Source organism: Acanthopagrus latus, chromosome 19 (genome assembly GCF_904848185.1).
Source record: "Acanthopagrus latus isolate v.2019 chromosome 19, fAcaLat1.1, whole genome shotgun sequence".
NCBI lineage: Eukaryota > Metazoa > Chordata > Actinopteri > Spariformes > Sparidae > Acanthopagrus > Acanthopagrus latus.
Window position 1 is genome coordinate 24,082,046 of NC_051057.1, and position 18,570 is coordinate 24,100,615.

The 18,570-nt window shown below is 49.2% G+C and overlaps 2 protein-coding genes across 4 annotated transcripts in view; one reads left to right on the top strand and one right to left on the bottom strand.

Annotated features, from left to right (window-relative positions):
- Positions 1 to 10,229, top strand: part of dnah5l (dynein, axonemal, heavy chain 5 like) — a 35,937-nt gene extending 25,708 nt beyond the window's left edge. For all 3 annotated transcript variants that reach the window (XM_037079116.1, XM_037079117.1, XM_037079118.1), the window contains 27 exons: positions 65 to 210; positions 719 to 853; positions 1,069 to 1,170; positions 1,267 to 1,380; positions 1,871 to 2,038; positions 2,154 to 2,258; positions 2,361 to 2,474; positions 3,971 to 4,147; positions 4,324 to 4,518; positions 4,615 to 4,770; positions 4,895 to 5,077; positions 5,172 to 5,342; positions 5,422 to 5,673; positions 5,777 to 5,903; positions 5,981 to 6,102; positions 6,184 to 6,333; positions 6,439 to 6,603; positions 6,690 to 6,907; positions 6,985 to 7,040; positions 7,141 to 7,262; positions 7,379 to 7,529; positions 7,962 to 8,161; positions 8,251 to 8,439; positions 8,784 to 8,916; positions 9,008 to 9,216; positions 9,295 to 9,516; positions 9,637 to 10,229. In XM_037079116.1, the coding sequence (XP_036935011.1) occupies positions 65 to 210; positions 719 to 853; positions 1,069 to 1,170; positions 1,267 to 1,380; positions 1,871 to 2,038; positions 2,154 to 2,258; positions 2,361 to 2,474; positions 3,971 to 4,147; positions 4,324 to 4,518; positions 4,615 to 4,770; positions 4,895 to 5,077; positions 5,172 to 5,342; positions 5,422 to 5,673; positions 5,777 to 5,903; positions 5,981 to 6,102; positions 6,184 to 6,333; positions 6,439 to 6,603; positions 6,690 to 6,907; positions 6,985 to 7,040; positions 7,141 to 7,262; positions 7,379 to 7,529; positions 7,962 to 8,161; positions 8,251 to 8,439; positions 8,784 to 8,916; positions 9,008 to 9,216; positions 9,295 to 9,516; positions 9,637 to 9,867 (4,313 nt within the window). In that variant the 3' untranslated portion in view covers positions 9,868 to 10,229. The remainder of the gene's footprint in view (positions 1 to 64; positions 211 to 718; positions 854 to 1,068; positions 1,171 to 1,266; positions 1,381 to 1,870; positions 2,039 to 2,153; positions 2,259 to 2,360; positions 2,475 to 3,970; positions 4,148 to 4,323; positions 4,519 to 4,614; positions 4,771 to 4,894; positions 5,078 to 5,171; positions 5,343 to 5,421; positions 5,674 to 5,776; positions 5,904 to 5,980; positions 6,103 to 6,183; positions 6,334 to 6,438; positions 6,604 to 6,689; positions 6,908 to 6,984; positions 7,041 to 7,140; positions 7,263 to 7,378; positions 7,530 to 7,961; positions 8,162 to 8,250; positions 8,440 to 8,783; positions 8,917 to 9,007; positions 9,217 to 9,294; positions 9,517 to 9,636) is intronic.
- A 148-nt stretch (positions 10,230 to 10,377) lies between these two features.
- Positions 10,378 to 18,001, bottom strand: cavin4b (caveolae associated protein 4b). Its single transcript, XM_037079124.1, has 2 exons — positions 16,968 to 18,001; positions 10,378 to 12,217 (listed from the first exon to the last, which is right to left on the bottom strand). Exons 1-2 carry the CDS (start codon positions 17,328 to 17,330, stop codon positions 11,648 to 11,650), a joined length of 933 nt encoding a protein of 310 aa, XP_036935019.1. The 5' UTR covers positions 17,331 to 18,001; the 3' UTR covers positions 10,378 to 11,647.
- Between the last annotated feature and the right edge of the window lie 569 nt (positions 18,002 to 18,570).

Genomic DNA, 18,570 nt, shown 5'->3' on the forward strand with positions numbered 1-18,570 from the left:
GAGGTTTCCCATGATCCACTGCAGGAGGAGCCGCCGTCCTGAGTCAGCAGTTTGTTTTGTGTAGGTCTGTGTAAGCTGATGGAGGCGGAGCAGTCGGTGTCGCAGCTCTCTGAGGAGCTGGTGGTGAAGGAGCAGGAGCTCGCTGTCGCCTCCCAGAAGGCTGATGAAGTCCTGAAGGAGGTGACGGCGAAAGCTCAGGCTGCCGAAAAGGTCAGACTCAAAGAAACACATGACCCATTAACACCAGACAACAACACACAAGCACACATTCTGGCTTTGTCTCAGTGTGGACACACTGATGGACACGATCATTTTAAAGACAGTCAGGCAGCTTCAACATCGTTCAGTCAGCGCTGAGTTTAAAAAACAGACTGAAGGGAAAGATGTTAAAAAGTGAAACCTGTCAACAGAGATGAGACAGAAGAAGAGAGATGTCTCACTCTGCAGCTGCTTCCACCATCAGCTCTGTAAAGTGTCTAATTCAGAAAGTTATTAAGACATTTAAAAAGCAAGTTTAATGTGTTGGAGGCATCTGATGTGGGGGGAAGACGTTCAACTCAGATTTAGGCACCAAACTTCATTTAAAGTGTAAAGAGAGAAAATGTTGTCCTGAGATTCATCAGGTGAATAGGGTTGATGGTAAAACAATATACTACAGTGTTTTCGTCCCACTAGTGGCCAAAAAGTTCCAGTTGTAATCTGTCCTGTGGTCGTCCAGGTGAAGCAGCAGGTGCAGAAGGTGAAGGATAAAGCTCAGCTCATCGTCGACGAGATTGAAGCCGACAAAACAGTCGCAGAGTCCAAACTGGAGGCTGCAAAACCAGCAATGGCAGCTGCTGAGGCAGCGCTACAGGTCACACACGCACACACACACACACACACACGCACACACACACACACTATCTCTACTTCAACTGACTTACTCATCTTCTACCAGCAGGGGGCGGTTAAGTTGCAGTGAAGATGAGTTCAGGGTAAATGGGAGATCTAGTCACAGACAAATAAATAATCTCTGCGCGTGTGTGTGCGCCCGCGTGTGTGCGTGTGCCCGCGTGTGTGTGTGTGCAGACCATTAAACCAGCAGACATCGCCACGGTGAGGAAGCTGCAGAAGCCTCCTCACCTCATCATGAGGATCATGGACGCCGTCCTGCTGCTGTTCCAGAGGAAGGTCTCTGAGTCACCTGGTGTCAGATGTTCTCAGGTGTTCAGACGTCAGAATGACATCATGTCATTAATCGCTAATTATGGTTGCATCTTTCCTCAGATTGACGCGGTGACAGCCGACCCAGAACGACCTTGTCCTCGACCGTCGTGGGCCGAGGCCTTGAAGCTGATGCAGAACTCTGCTTTCCTCAGCATGCTGCTCAACTTCAGCAAGGTCTCACACACACACACACACACACACACACACACACACACACACACACACACACACACACACACACACACAGGGAAACTCCCTTCTCATCTTTTCACACTACAGTCATCACCTGCTTTTATAAAACTATCACTGTGTGAGTTACACACCTGCTAAGCTGTGGATTAGTGGAGCTGGAACTGGTGTCTGAATGTTTAGAGCTGCAAAAACCTTCAACTGTGTGTGTGCGTGTGTGTGTGTGCGTGTGCGTGTGTCCATCAGTCTCACTATGATGGTTTGCTTTTGTTCCAGGATGTCTGATTATTAATTCTGACGTTGAAATATTTCCATGTTTCTCACGTCTTCTGAATTTGATCCACTGAGCCACAGTGTCTCAAACTCCTCCTGGTTCTCCTGGTTCTCCTGGTTCTCCTGGGTCCTGATTCATTAGTTGTGGTTCATCAATAATAGTTCAGTTGATCGAAGTGTCCAATGTCCATCTGTGCTGTAGGACACCATCACAGAGGAGGTGGTGGAGCTGCTTGCTCCATACCTGGAAATGGACGACTACAACCTGGAGTCAGCCAAGAGGATCTGCGGCAACGTGGCGGGACTCTGCTCCTGGACTCAGGCCATGGTCGACTTCTACTCCATCAACAAGGAGGTTCTGCCTCTGAAGGTACGAATACAACCGTCCAGGGATTACTGCGGCTGCACACAGGACGACCTTCATTATGTGTGTGTGTTTGTGTGTGTGTGTGTGTGTGTGTGTGTGTGTGTGTGTGTGTGTGCAGGCTAACCTGGCCCTGCAGGAAGCTCGTCTGGTGGTCGCTCAGACTGAACTGGCTAAAGCTCAGGAACAGCTGGACGCTAAACAAAAGGAGCTGGACGCTGTGCAGGTGACACATGAAGAGGCTTCTTATCTGTTGGTAACAGCTGTAGCCTGTTTATATGTTTAATAATATATTTAGGAGTAAATAAATCTTGTACTTGAACCTCAGGCGCTTTATGACGCTGCCATGAAGGAGAAGCAGGACCTGGAGGACGACGCCCAGGCCTGCCGCCGCAAGATGGCCAACGCTACAGCTCTGATCGACGGGCTGGGAGGAGAGAAGGTCAGCTGTGACGCATCCCTCATCCATCATCCAACATCCATCATCCAACATCCAACATCCAACATCCATCATCCAACATCCATCATCCAACATCCAACATCCAACATCCAACATCCATCATCCAACATCCAACATCCATCATCCAACAACCATCATCCATCATCCAACATCCATCATCCAACATCCAACATCCAACATCCAACATCCATCATCCAACATCCAACATCCAACATCCATCATCCAACATCCAACATCCAACATCCATCATCCAACATCCATCATCCAACATCCAACATCCAACATCCATCATCCAACATCCATCATCCAACATCCAACATCCATCATCCATCATCCAACATCCAACATCCATCATCCAACATCCAACATCCATCATCCCTCATCCATCATCCATCATCCATCATCCATCATCCAACATCCAACATCCATCATCCAACATCCATCATCCATCATCCATCATCCAACATCCATCATCCAACATCCAACATCCAACATCCATCATCCAACATCCATCATCCATCATCCATCATCCAACATCCATCATCCAACATCCATCATCCAACATCCAACATCCAACATCCATCATCCAACATCCATCATCCAACATCCAACATCCATCATCCATCATCCATCATCCATCATCCAACATCCATCATCCAACATCCATCATCCATCATCCAACATCCATCATCCAACATCCAACATCCATCATCCATCATCCAACATCCATCATCCAACATCCATCATCCATCATCCAACATCCATCATCCAACATCCAACATCCATCATCCATCATCCAACATCCATCATCCATCATCCAACATCCAACATCCATCATCCCTCATCCATCATCCATCATCCATCATCCAACATCCATCATCCATCATCCAACATCCAACATCCATCATCCAACATCCAACATCCATCATCCAACATCCAACATCCATCATCCCTCATCCATCATCCATCATCCATCATCCAACATCCATCATCCATCATCCAACATCCAACATCCATCATCCAACATCCATCATCCATCATCCAACATCCATCATCCAACATCCAACATCCAACATCCATCATCCATCATCCAACATCCATCATCCATCATCCAACATCCATCATCCATCATCCAACGTCCATCGTCCAACATCCAACATCCATCATCCAACATCCAACATCCATCATCCAACATCCAACATCCAACATCCATCATCCAACATCCAACATCCATCATCCCTCATCCATCATCCATCATCCATCATCCATCATCCAACATCCATCATCCAACATCCAACATCCATCATCCAACATCCAACATCCATCATCCATCATCCAACATCCATCATCCATCATCCAACATCCATCATCCATCATCCAACATCCAACATCCAACATCCATCATCCAACATCCATCTCATGTATCGTCCGTCCCTCCTTCATCCCCGCCTGTCTCTGCTGGTCTTGTTGTGTTTCAGGTGCGTTGGACCGACAGCAGCGCCGGTTTCCAGACTCAGATCAAACACCTGGTCGGGGACATCCTCCTGTCCGCGGGCTTCCTGTCCTACGCCGGTCCGTTTAACCAGGAGTACCGCAGCCTGCTGCTGCAGCAGTGGAAGAGAGAGATGGAGGAGAAAGTAATCCCATTCAGTTCTGTAAGACTTCACACGTCTCTCTTTGATTCTTTGTGTCGTTGTACTTGAGAAGATGAGAAGAAATTTAAACCAACACATACACGTACATATTTGTGTCAGATCCATACTGATTGTTTTCGTTGTGATGTTGTAATGATCGTATGTGACACTGAGGTTTTGTCTGTGCTCTCCTGCAGGACTTGAATGTGATTGGTCTGCTGGTGGACAACGCCACGGTGAGCGAGTGGAACCTGCAGGGTTTACCCAGCGACGATCTGTCCATCCAGAATGGCATCGTGGTAACAAAGGCGTCCCGCTACCCGCTGCTGATAGACCCTCAGGGCCAGGGTAAGACCTGGATCCAGAACCGAGAGAGAGCCCAGCAGCTCCAGGTGAGGACACGGCAGACATGCTGGTGAGACAAGGACACAAGGTAAAGATGGAGTTGAGCTCTCTCCTGACTGTTGGTTGTCTTCCTCTGCATCCAGGTGACGTCTCTGAACCATAAATACTTTCGTTCCCACCTGGAGGACGGTCTGTCTCTGGGGCGCCCCCTGCTGCTGGAGGATGTAGGGGAGGAGCTGGACCCAGTCCTGGACAACATACTGGACAAAAACTACATCAAGTCTGGATCAACTTATAAAGTCAGTGACTCCCCTTTTGTAAAAACAAACTGTATATAGCTGTATATACATTAATTCTTATTTTATATACAAGAAGACAAACCACATCCTGAGTTTGTTGATGGGATTCTTGCTCCTCCTGCAGGTGAAGGTCGGAGACAAAGAGGTGGACGTGATGAAGGGCTTCACGCTCTACATCACCACCAAGCTGGCCAACCCGGCGTACAGCCCCGAGGTCAGCGCCAGGACAGCCGTGGTCGACTTCACCGTCACCCAGCGAGGCCTGGAGGACCAGCTGCTGGGACGAGTCATACTGCTGGAGAAACAGGTTACTACTCCAGGCAGCTAGTTAACTATTCAGCCTGGTAGTTAGCTGGCTAGGTAGCTAAAGTTAGCCTTGTTCACTCTGCTGGTCCTAACAGGAGCTGGAGGCAGAGCGAGTTAAGCTGTTAGAGGAGGTGACGTCCAACAAGAGGAAGATGCAGGAGCTGGAGGACAGTCTGTTGTTCAGGCTGACCAGCACACAGGGCTCCCTGGTGGAGGACCAGTCTCTGATCGAGGTTCTGAGGGTCACCAAGACCACGGCTCAGGAGGTACTGCTCTACTCTTCACCCTGCCAGCCATGTTTGATTCAAGATGTCTGTTGAAACAAATCAACCTCTTGTCCTCCAGGTGAGTGAGAAGCTGTCGGTTGCAGCAGAGACGGAGTTGAAGATCAACCAGGCCCGAGAGGAGTACCGCCCAGTGGCCACCAGGGGGAGCATCCTCTACTTCCTGATCGTGGAGATGTCGCTGGTCAACGTCATGTACCAGACGTCTCTGCGTCAGTTCCTCGGGCTCTTCGACTCGTCCATGCAGAACTCAGCCAAGTCACAGGTCACCTCCAAACGCATCAGCAACATCATCAGCTTCCTCACCTACCAGGTGCTGCTGGCTGACCGAGTCCCGTCATTTAAGGCCTCTGAGATGATGCAATAATTCAGATTGTGACCCCGCAGGTGTGTCTGACTACCTGTCTGTCCCTCAGGTGTTCTGCTACACAGCCAGGAGTCTGTACGAGGAACACAAACTGCTGTTCACGCTGCTGTTGGCTCTGAAGATCGACCTGCAGGCTCGAAACATCTCTCACCAGGAGGTTCTCACCTTCGTCAAAGGTCAGACATCCGTCCTCTTCCTCCTCCTCTCTCCATCCTTGTATCAGAGTGTTTTAACGGTACCTGTCTGTGTGTAGGTGGCGCATCTCTGGATCTGAACTCTGTAGAATCCAAGCCACGGCGCTGGATCCTGGATCAGACCTGGCTCAACCTGGTGCAGCTGTCCAGTCTGCCGCTGTTCCACCAGATCCTGACCCAGGTAGAACCCAAAACTACCGCTGTCAGAGCAGGTAGACCTGCAGCTCACAGCCTAACAGAAGATACGTTTCTTTGAGTCCAGGTGAGCCAGAACGAGCGGGCCTGGAGGACCTGGTTCGATCATCCGGCTCCAGAGGATGCCACGCTGCCTGATGGGTACGAAGAAAAGCTCGACACCTTCCGGAAGCTTCTGCTCATCCGGAGCTGGTGTCCCGACAGAACCACGGCTCAGGTGTGACTGCAGCAGAACCAGACAAAGACCAGTTCATGAGTCAGTTTGTGATGTTGTGTTAATGTCACTGTGTGTGTGTATTTGTGTGTGTGTGTTGCTGAGCAGGCGCGTCACTACATCTCAGCATCTCTGGGTCACCAGTACGCTGAAGGTTTGGTTCTGGACCTGGACGTCATGTTGGCAGAGAGTGACAGCAGGACACCAATGGTGTGTCTGCTCTCGATGGGCTCCGACCCGACTGAAAACATCGAGAGGCTCGCCAAGAACAAGGTGGGTGACTGATGGATGTAAGAACAGCTCATTAAATGAGAGATGAAGGGAAAGATGGTGGACGATGTTCTGCTCTCTGCCTGCAGGGGGCGCCATGCCGCCCCATTTCTATGGGGCAGGGCCAGGAGGTTCACGCTCGCAGGCTATTGGCCAACAGCATGACAGACGGCGGCTGGCTCCTCCTCCAGAACTGCCACCTGGGACTGGACTTCCTGGACGAGCTGCTGGAGACGGTCACCGCGGCAACGCCAGAGAACGTACACAAAGGGTTCCGAGTGTGGCTGACGACCGATGTGCATCCCAGGTAACAAACGTAGTGATGATTCGTAACGTTTGTAGTGTTCTTTAATTCTTTAATTCTTTGACTCTGTGTGTGTACAGATTCCCCATCACCTTCCTTCAGTCGTCCATCAAGTTCACCAACGAGCCTCCTCTCGGTAATCCTCTCCGTGCTGCTGCTCCTTACAGAAGTGATTTTGTGTATCAGAGTGTTTTGGGTGTCGCTGCTTCGCTGCTCACTCGTGTGTTGCTCATCAGGGATGAGGGCCGGTCTGAAGAGGACGTTCAGCGGCGTCACTCAGGACCAGCTGGAGATCAGCAGCCTGCCTCAGTGGAAGCCTCTGCTGTATGCCGTGGCCTTCCTGCACACCACAGTGCAGGTCAGTCCTTCTACCACCGCCCGTCTCTGCTCTGAGAGTCTCCATCACCACAGGAAGATGTCATCATTATCTCTCTGTGGTTTATTTATCTCATCTCTTGGTTTACGTCCCGTCAGGAGCGTCGTAAGTTTGGCCCGCTCGGCTGGAACATCCCGTACGAGTTCAACCAGGCAGATTTCACCTCCAGCATGCAGTTTGTGCAGAACCACCTGGACGACCTGGACTCAAAGCGAGGAGTCAACTGGAGCTGCCTGCGCTACATGCTGGGTCAGTCCTCTCTCAACCCACACTGCTCTCTGTTCTACCAAACAAGAAGTTCAGAACCAGAGGGACATTCATCCAGCGTTTAATTTATCTGACGTCATATTCACACATCGGAGACGTGTCAAAGGATCGGAGTCGCTCAGGAGACTCGTGGACCTCCACCAACTGCTCTGTCCTCCGTCTGTCCCAGCTGAAGTGTTCTGACTTTACAGATTCAATTATATTTCAAAGACTGAGATGAGCAAAAAGCCTGAATCTTAAAAGTCAATCTGCCTAACGTCTCATCAAAATATCTCATTTTCACTTTGCAGATTATTTTTAACGTTCTGCAAACAGAAAACAAGAAGCATGATGACAACATGTGAAACTAGAACCCAGAACCTCCTCTCAACAAGAGATATTTAAACCCTCCTCCTGACTCTGTCTTCATGCCAGGTGAGGTCCAGTACGGCGGACGGGTGACGGACGACTTGGACAAACGTCTCCTCAACACCTTCACCTGTGTGTGGTTCAGTGAGAACACCTTCAGCGACAAGTTCTGCTTCTATAAAGGCTACAGCATCCCAGGCAGGGCCAAGACGGTCCAGGAGGTCCTGCAGCACATCGAGGCGCTGCCGCTGGTCGACACTCCTGAGGTCAGAGCGACGGGCGGCACCGTCAGAATCACACAGGTCAGGATCGGACCAGAGGCTTCATAACTAAACCGCTATCCTCCTGTCCGCAGGTGTTTGGGCTCCACCCCAACGCTGACATCACCTACCAGACCAACCTCGCCAACGAGACGCTCAGCACCATCATCAGCATCCAACCCAAGGACAGCGGGGGCGGCGCCGGGGAGACCCGGGAGGCCAGCGTACAGAGACTAGCCAGTGAGATGCTGGAGAAGCTTCCTCCTGACTACGTACCGCATGAGGTGAGCTGGTTCAGCACGAGACGGACCGGAACCACATGTTTCTGTCAGGACAGACGGATGTTTGGTTCTGTCTCAGAGACAGAACTGTGACAAGATCAGACTAAATGAACCGTACGATGATCATTGTTCACTAAGATGTTCGTACAGAAGCGTTTTTCATTTTTGATGGTAAGTGAAGTCTTTGTGTGAAAAGTTCTGCTGAGTTCTTCATTATAATCAGCTGATTCACACGAGTCCTGACCTGTTGAATGAATCCTGTACAAATATTATTAATGTTTATTAATATCCTTCTTCTCCACCTGTCAAACGTCTCTCCATCGTGTAACTCTGAGTTCGTCCTGAAGGTCAAAGGTCAGCTGCAGAGGATGGGTCCACTCCAGCCGATGAACATCTTCCTGCGACAGGAGCTGGACCGCATGCAGCGGGTCATCAGCATCGTACGGAGCACGCTCACGGACCTCAGACTGGCCATCGACGGTCCGTCACCACACACACACACACACACACACACACACACACACACACACACAGTGAGGCGGTGTATCTGATGTCACCTCCGTCACCTCAGGCACCATCATCATGTCCGAGGACCTGCGCGACGCTCTTGACTGCATGTTCGACGCTCGGATCCCTCGCCTGTGGCTGCGGATCAGCTGGCCGTCGGCGACGCTCGGCTTCTGGTTCAGCGAGCTGCTGGAGAGGAACCAGCAGCTCAGCGGCTGGGTCAGCGCCGGGCGACCCAACCAGTTCTGGCTCACCGGCTTCTTCAACCCGCAGGTGGGTTCAGACGCAGAGAAAGACACGAGTTTCTAAAAGTTTGTTCTCAGTCTCATCGTGTTTGTTGTTCTCGTGCAGGGCTTCCTGACCGCCATGCGACAGGAGACGACGCGCTCCAACCTGTCCAGAGGCTGGGCCCTGGATACCGTCACCCTTAGCAACGACGTCACCAAGATGATGAGGGAGGACGTGTCGGCCCCGCCCCCAGAAGATGTGGGAGGAGTCTACATCTATGGCCTCTTTCTGGATGGGGCGGGATGGGACCGGCGCAGCGGCAAACTCACCGAGGCCCCGCCCAAGGTTAGTGTGTGTGTGTGTGTGTGTGTGAGAGAGAGATTTATTGAAAAGAGTGAATTAAGATAATTAAATGTTAAAATAAAAAGACAGAATACCCGTGAACGTCTCTGCTGCCCCCCTCAGGTCCTCTTCACCCCCCTCCCTGTGGTCCACGTCTACGCCATCAGCTCAGCCAACATGGCCGACAGTAAGCGCCCGGCCGGCGGGGGGGCGGTCAGCCTGTACTCGTGTCCCGTCTACAAGAAGCCTCGTCGGACCGACCTGAACTTCATCTTCTCTCTGCAGCTGAGGAGCGTCCAGCCGGCCGAGCACTGGACGCTGCGAGGCGCCGCGCTGCTCTGCGACTGCAAGTGATCAGCTGACTGCGAGTGATCAGCTGACTGCGAGTGATCAGCTGACTGCGAGTGATCAGCTGACTGCGAGTGATCAGCTGCACAGATGACTGTTGAGGTCCGGAGGAGTTTAAAGGACCAGATGGATGATTTTTATCTTCGTGTTTTAATCAACTAGCTCAGTTTTATTGTTTCTTCCTGCTGATTATTTTTATAACCCTCAGTCAGTTGTTAGATTTCTTCTTCCTGTCAGACGAACTTTAGTTTAACTTCTATAAAAACCATGTTAGCATGAAAGTAGATGCAGTGAACAAACTGATGCTTCTATAACTTTAGTTATGAGATTGTTAATAAAACACAGTTGTTGATGGAGGAATAAACAGAGCAGATAGTTTTATTATTGATCTCTAAAAGCTTTTAAATGAAAGATATTCTAATGTTTATTCTGTGAGCGACACAAACGTTCAAACCTCTTTAGTTTTGTCTTCAGTCTCTTGGTTTCAGTGTAAAAGACGAGCAGACGTCACTTCAGTTACAGAAACGACTCAGGTGAACTTTTATTTTCTCAACATGACAAATCAAACACAAAGCAGCTTAAATATCTCCGACACACTATCAGCCATGCAGTCACTCTCTAACGAATCCTAAAAACACCAACAGCACAGTAGAAATGTGGATCGTCAGAGATCTCAGACGGCGTCTTCAGCCTGCTGACGTTAAACAAACACTGAACAAGTCGGCAGCTGCAGATCTGATACAAAATTCAATAAATACTTTGGATTTAAAATCGGTTGAGAAACGATTTACAGTGAACAAATCACTCTGAAGACGAGGAGACCACGTGATGTCATCAGTATAAGACTAATACTTCAAAGTAAAAGCACTCAGAATTTGTCACTTCCTGTTTACGATGTTGTAGTGTGTCTGCGTGCTGCTGTCAGCCTTTGTTCATCAGGACCACATCTGGACTCAGGTCCAGAGTCTCAGACCGGTTCACACTTCTGCAGACTTCAGGAACAAATGGCCTCACGTCCAAACACATATTTTAATTTTTTTCTCGCTGCTCAGTCTAGTTTATTCACGTCGTCTGTAACCCTCTAGCTAGAGATGCACGATATCTATGATGTCACACTCGTGATGTCAAACTGCTGCAGCTGTGTAGAGCTACGCAACGTAGACAAGAGCCACACGTGGTCAGCGGTGTGGACTCGAGGGGAAAAGTCTGATCACAGCTGGAACATCAACTAAACCACATCTGAGCCTCTCTGACTCTCAGCTGTGCACGAACATGTTGTTTTCTGTCATTTAATCGTATCGTCAGGTAATTATCGGTTATCGTATCGGCTGAAACAAATCTGTATCGTGCATCTCTACTAACTGTAACTATCATCAGCATCTCTGTCACATCATCATCCAACAGTTCAATCTCAACATGCACAAACAAGTGATCAGCAGCGGTGCGGCGACGGGAAAAGTTCTGGAAAGTTCTGAACCCTTTGTTCATTTATTCTCCCAAAGTCAGTTTTCAACACAAAACAAATCTATAATTATATTCTATCTGGTGTGATAATAAAGTCCAGAACACGTGTGAGTGAAGCAGCCTGGATGGTTCCAGGTTGGTGTGTTGGTGTTCAGTCCGATTGATCTGTGACCGGCCGGTTCTGCTCTCACTTCCCTCAACAACGTTCATAATGTTACTCTTCCTCTCAGTTCTGCTCGGCAGCAGCGACCTCATGAACTTCTCTTTGACTTCCTCTGTGGTCCAAAAGAAAACGGCCCAGATCTCTTCGCTGTCTCGCGGTTTACGATAGCTGTTTCATGTCGTACATCGGCACCTCGGACTCCTCCGCCTTGCCCTCGTCAGCCGCCTTGGCGGCGTCTGGGGTGCCCTTGCGGCCCTTGGGAGGAGGGACGGGGACGGCGCCCTCTGTGGCGCCCTCGGCTCCTTCCTGGCCCTCCGCCACAGTCCTCTCCTTCTTCAGGTTGAGTTTGGCCGGGACGCTCTTGGAGATGGTTTCCTTCAGCCTCTCGCCCGACTGCTTCAGCCTCTCTCCGGACTGGCGGATCTTCTCGCGCCTCTCGGCCGTCACGATGCGCTCGCCCAGCTTGTTGACCTTGGTGCCGAGGTTCTCGCGGGTCTTGCTCATGTTCTGCTTGGAGAAAGTGGCTTTGAAGCTCTCGATGCGCGTCAGCCCCGACTTCTTCATGCGGCCGGCCGCCGAGGAGTCGGCCTCCTCCACCACCATGTACTCCTCGTCCGACTCCGGAGGGAGCTCAAACTTGTCCGGTTCCACTTCGGCTCTGGCGCCGGCGCTGCCGCTGGGTTCTGCTGGCTCGTTGCCCGGCGTGACGGCCTTCACCTCCTGGTCACCCTGAGTGACGAGAACACAGAACAGAGCGTGAACATGGTGATTGAACAACCTTATAAAGAGTATGTGAATAGTACTCAAGTAAAAGTCTCAAAGCAGTAACTAAAGATTTCCAAGTTAAACTTCTAACTAGTAACTAAAGTTCACAGATACATGAAGTGGAGTGGAAGTCTGAAATATCAGACAAAGGAAAGTACTTTTGCACAGAACGGTAATAGAAGTACTGAGTTACATTCTCCCTGCAGACACTCTGAGCTGTCTGCTGGTGTTCAGAACAGTTGATGTCAGGTTTAAATGCGTCTCTAGCTGTTAGCGTGCAGCTCTGATCCTGATCCTGATCCTGCCTCCACAAATAAACCTGCACCTGTTTTTGCAGCTCAGCGCTCGGCTGCAGGAAGCTAAACATATCGACGGGCGGCGGCGTACGGAGCGAGGCTGGGTCACTTTCAGCTGCGGGCCGCGTCACGGCATGCTTCAGCCTGGAGCTGACGGGTCGGGTTACACTCAACATGAAATGGAGCAAAAATGTAAAAGACCTGACCCAGATCCCTGCAGACCCGGTTCACTTTGAGACACTGAATCATGACCAGTTAGAACAGAACCAGGAGAGTCAAGAAACACCAGCCAGAGTTCAGTGTGTTCTGAGTTTCTGCTCCTAAAACTATCCGACAAAAGTTAAAAACATTGTTTGTACGTCACAGAAGCCGTTTTCTACATTTTGATGTGTAGTGAAATGTGACCCGGCCCGATGTGCTGAGCTGAGTCTGCAAGGCTCAGATTTACTGAGCAGAACCTCCTCACGGACCCCTGAAGGCCTCAGACCTCAGTTTGGACGATGTCGTCTGAGGTTTCTGATGTTTGAATGACTGAATTAGCATTAGCCGACTGGTCTGTAGCATGCTAACGGGCTCGTCAGGATCTTTAATTACAGGCATCACAGGCTCAACATGACACCTGATAACCGGCTGACATTTCCAAAACTCTGACAGACGACATGATGGTCATACCTGAGCTACAGGAGCATGTAGCAGGAGCATGTAGCACAGCCTGCTAACCAACCAAACTTTAAAATAAGTACATCCAGGTCACTAATTATCATGTTTGATCTGCACACGAGTGTAAAGAAACACCACTTAAACACACGTCGTGACATCGTGCCGGAAAATGTGCAAAAATAAATCAAAAATAATCATGTTTCCATCAGACGACAGTCAGTGTTCAAATCTTAAGGTGGAAACAGACGAGCAGTATTATTGTTGCCGCTGAGCTACAGTTGTGTAGCGATGATGTATGTCTGCGGGCTAACACTGAAGTTAGCATCACTCCTGTTCCCTCTGTTTTTTTGATAAGTACAGATAATAACCTGCAGGTTCTGATCCGTCCAGGTTCTGTTGATCCAGATACTCTCCACAGATGAACTCTGTGATGTGTGAAGCTAAATTAACTGTGTAGCAATAAGAAGCTAATGTTAGGCTACAAACAGACGACATCACGGTCACATGACTGAAACGTCTCCACCACTAAGAGTCTTACTGCACAATTACTATCCAGGTTTTCTATAAACTGATCAGTGTCCAAGTTGTAAAGTCAGAGTTAGAACAGTGTGGAACTAAAGTGGCCTGTAAAGACGGACTAGTGAGTAGATGAGTCTCCGTGTTGCTGTGAGGACGTTTAATGTCCCCGACAACCTCAGGGTGTTGGACGGTGTGTTTTAGAACTTGGGACTGAACCAGGCGAGCTGTTTTACGCGAAGCTAAGCTAAGCTAAGCTAAGCTAAGCTAACACTTTACTTCAGACACATCTGTGAGCTTGTCTCACAACCGGCGATGCAAACTTTCCATCCTTTCCTGTTGTTAAAGCTCAGTGTTTGACTCACATCTGTCACCTGATGGAAGTCCTGCAGCTCAACATCTTCTCAGTTTAAAACTTTATAATCCTTTCAAGTTTCTCTTTGATTACAAATTTAAAAAACGTGTCTCTGGATTTCCAGTCAGAAAAGCGCCTGTGAGGGTTTCAGTTCTGCTTCTTGTTGTCAGTGTCAGATCGTTAAACCCAAGAAGACTTCAGCTCTGTCGCACTGTGAGCTGGGAGGAGTGAAGGTCAAAGGTCACGGGCGGCTCGACCCCATGACATCACAGTTATCTGCTGCGGCGGACTGACAGGATTTCCTCCATCAGTCCGTCGGCGAGCGCAGCCTGTTAGCGGCTAACCAGATGATTTATAACCCTCGTGCAGCAGGTCGTCGTTAGCGACCGTCCAGAGAGAGAGAGGAGGAAGACGTCTATATTAGGAGATGGTGCAGGTTCAGACCCAGAATAACCCGGTCCGTCAGCACTCAGCTGGCACAGTCACTTACAGTACAGGAGCATGTAGCAGCTCGGCTAACTCGACACCTGCAGCTAGTTTTATACGTTTCACTGAGCGGCTTTAACGAGCTCTGAGACGAGAAACACAAGAACCTTCTCTTCAGAACAGAACCAACAGCCCAGTGTCCTACACAAGGTTCTGGATCCAGATCGGATGTTTGATAACGTAGAGAGGTAAAGATGTGTCCCGTCACACACCTGCAGCTAACACCTGGTCCGGCCCGACCCGTCCATAATCTGATCATTCTCTGCATTCTGACAGAACCAGTAATCACTAATATCAGAACCAGGAAATAGATTAAAATTGCTTGTTAACAGTGGAAAACTCTTAACTAAAGATCAATTAACCAAAATCAATCAATGATAAGACAGATATTATAAAGTGTTACCTAATATTTATATCAAGATATCAGAGAGTGAGAGAGTCCAGAGGTCGTGACCTCGGTGTGTCGCCCTGATATTAATCCTGCTTCAGGGATTTAAAGAATGTAAAATGGCCGACTGGGGCGCTGGTTCTCTGTTTGGTTGTTCGGGGTGACGTGAGCTGAATCTCTGCTTCAGTCCGTCAGAGAACACGATCAGTGAGACGGTTTCTGTCTCAGAGGAAGCCGAGTTTGAATAAATGTATCGTCATTCTGTCACACGAGCAGAATCAGAGGAAAGTTATACAAGAAAAATGATGAAATATTCTGTTAAAAACTAAAGATACATTTTCAAATCAAGACTTTGTTTGACACAGAATCTCAAATCATCCAGCAGGACGACGGGTTGGTGTGAATCAGGCTGAGAATGATTCTGATCTGGTGATGTGATGAGTTCAGAGTTCTCTGGGCTCATTATCTGTACGTGAGTCCTTAAACCCGTCAGCTGACCACGCTGCAGCCTGCAGATGTGTTGTCCACATCTGGAACGAGCTGTTGGGGAGAAGCTGAAGTTAATTCATTCTTTCCTATTTTTTTCTTTTTCATTTCTTTCAGTCAGTTTATCAGGTTCAGAAGAACATTTTTGTTCACCTCGTGTGACAAAGACAAATTTCACCCCTTGCGTATTAATCTGCTCTTTTTTCTGAGTCGTTAAGTGTGAAGTTGTGTAAAGTTGGCGGCTGCAGTCGAGGACAGACTCCACCGTGCAGCTGCAGCCAGCCAATCACAGATGACCTCACTGACCACAGTGCAACCCGACGCTGTCCGTCACAGAGTCCATGTTACAGTAACTGAGCCGCGCCCTCCTGATGTTAGCAATCTGATATTTAGCATGTTAGCATCTTCGCTCCAGATCGTCAGCTGCTGTCTGCAGAAACATGGTGAGATTCATGTGAAATCATTTGCTGCCGCTAAAATTCAAGCGAAACAATCATATTATTATTTTTATTTCTCCTTCTGTAGGAGCACAGACTGACGTCCTGACCATCGTCCACATTTTGCCATTTTGGAAAGCAAAGTTCAGCAGCATCAGATTTCTTGGCTGCAGCTGGTGTCAGAGTAAACTCCTCCTCCGACTCCTGACAGCAGCGTCAGGTGCAAAAAATCAAAGAGAAATAAAAACACTCCGTCAAACAATCATCCACCAGTTGTCTGTGAGAGAAATCTGTCTGTGAGCTGCAGATCTGCAGCCGAGCCGGTCAGCACTCTGACGTTTATCCATGGCTAAAATAACGAGGTCATCGTTGCTCCGGCAGCTGCCAACCGTGAAGGCCAAAGAAGTAAAATGACGCCTGGGTGTGTGTGTGTGTGTGTGTGTGTGTGTGTGTGTGTGTGTGCTTGTTGCTATTTCAACCCCTCGTATGAACCGAGGCGTTCTTCGGCTAATTCAGTTCGCTAAAGTTAAAAGACCTCGAAGCGTCACTCGGGTGTCGTCTTCTGAGCCGCCACATCTGTCTGATAAACTGCAGAATCTCGTTTAGTCGTTCAACACGACTTGCTTGCAAATCAGTGAAAGTTCTGCGGCTCTGTTGGACCTGGAGTTTTATTTTAGACCTCATCCAGATTTGTAAACCAACTACATCCACCTCTACACTCATCATCTGTCAAACACCAGCCGGCCCTTGGACTTCTACAGTCCCACAGTTCAGTTTGTCCACATCTTGTTATAATAAGAGTTTGAAGTCACGTTGTGAGCTGGAGCTGACGAGCCTGGTGTCGCCAATACAGGCTGCAGAACCTGAACGCTTCAGGTCAGATGTCGCAGATGTTCCTCCATCAGTGTATTAACTCATCAGCTGTGGGTCAGTCTGACGCTCCTCCGCCCCGATACAAGAAGACTTGTCCTCTAAGAGGCCGGCAGTGAATCTGACTGGTCGTCAGAAACCTACGTAACATCAGAAAAGACCAAAAAGCAGCAACAGATTCGTCCTCGCAGCTAAAGGACCAAACACCTGAGAGTCTTACCTGATAGATGACCACCCTAAACTTGTTCTTGGCCAGCAGGTCTCCCTGGGTGGCCTCCACCTTCTTCACCCTGACGTTCTGGTTCTCCACTCGCACCCTGACGTCCTTGATGTGGCGGCTGACCTTGCGTGTCTTCTCCAGCAGCCGGTCGACGGTGGTGCTGGTGTTGGCGTGGTCGCTGGTCAGCTTGATGATGTCGGTCTGGATGGTCTTCACCGTGTTCTCCAGCTCCAGCTGACGCTCCTCCATGCGCTGCTGCGTGGTCTGGACGGTGTCCATCAGGCCCGCCACGCGCTCCAACAACGCCATGATGCCTCCTGCGTCATCTCCGCCACCCGTCGGCATGCCCGGTTTGTCCGTCATGGTTGCTCGTCAGTTCAGTTCTTCACCTGCTGTTGATTTGTCTCAGGTTGGTCGACTGTCAGTGATCCAGAAGGGAAGAAGGGGTGAGGAAGACGAGGTGGATGGGAAGAGCTCCGGCAAGAAAGCTTTAGTCAACTTTGTAGATATTTTAAGAAAAACGTGAAGATCAAACCCTCGAGAAAGGTGAGGAAGAAAGTTGAGGCATCGGTGGATCCAAAGAAAGAGAAGGAGCTCGATGGAGGAGGAACAGGAACCTCCTCTGGAGGAACAAGGAGAGACAGGAGGAGGACAGGAGCAACAGATCACCGCTCCAACTGGAGGTCGACCCTGAAAGTGTTCAGACCAACTGACAGACTCCACCCTGCTGCCAGAGGGAGGGAGGGAGGACGGGGGTGAGAGGAGGGAGGGATGGAGGCTAAAAGGAGAAAGAGACCGTTAAAGTGTCAGTAAAACAAGTCTGAATATTGTTTCAGTGACACAAGGACAGATTCTTTCTCCAAGTTTATCTCGTTCCAGTTTTTCACGAGAAGTAAGTTCGACTTCTGAACTTCCTGCAAACTTCCTTCAGTCACAGAATGTCAGTCTGAAACTGGACCCGACAGGAACCGAATGTGTTAACGAGCGGGACGGATAGAGAACGACATGGATCTCAGCTTCTCTCTGTGTTCTCTGCTGCTAAAAATACAGCCGGGGTAAAGTGACTCCCTGCACCTCTTTGGGAGATGAGTGTATTAAAGGGATGGAAACCCCCTCCCATCCATTCCTCCACCATCCATCCATCATCCGTCACCTTTTCACTTGTTCTGTCTTAATCCCTCCCTCCAGGTTTAGACTTTTTTGGCATCACAAGGCCTCAGATAGGTTTCCCAAAGTGAATTCCTCATGCTAACGCTACCCGCCGCGGCCATCTTTGTTGATTACTTAAGCCAGATGGGCGGAGCCTGGGAGGAGCTGAGGAGCAAGACACCATCACACCTCACTGTGATAGGCTGAGACAACGACAGCAAACTCTCCTTAAATACGCTCAGTTTAAGCTCCAACAGCTGATTTTGTTTTATACTTTTCCTCACAGACTCAAATCAGAAAAGTAAAATTAGATTTTGAGATCAGTTTGTTGAAAGTGGAGTCAAAATGTTTCGACTGCAGCAAAAACAAAAAGCAGCAAGACAAAAAGAGAAACTGGGTAAAAGACTCTCGCAGAATTTTGCAGCGATGACAAAAGATATTGAAAGGTCTGTTT

Bases quoted from the DNA above. Each gene is read 5' to 3' on its own strand.
- cavin4b (XM_037079124.1), bottom strand. From the start codon at position 17,330: ATGACGGACAAACCGGGCATGCCGACGGGTGGCGGAGATGACGCAGGA. The intron at 12,218-16,967 runs GTAAGACTCTCA...CTCGTCACTCAG, and splicing joins TTAGGGTGGTCATCTATCAG to GGTGACCAGGAGGTGAAGGC.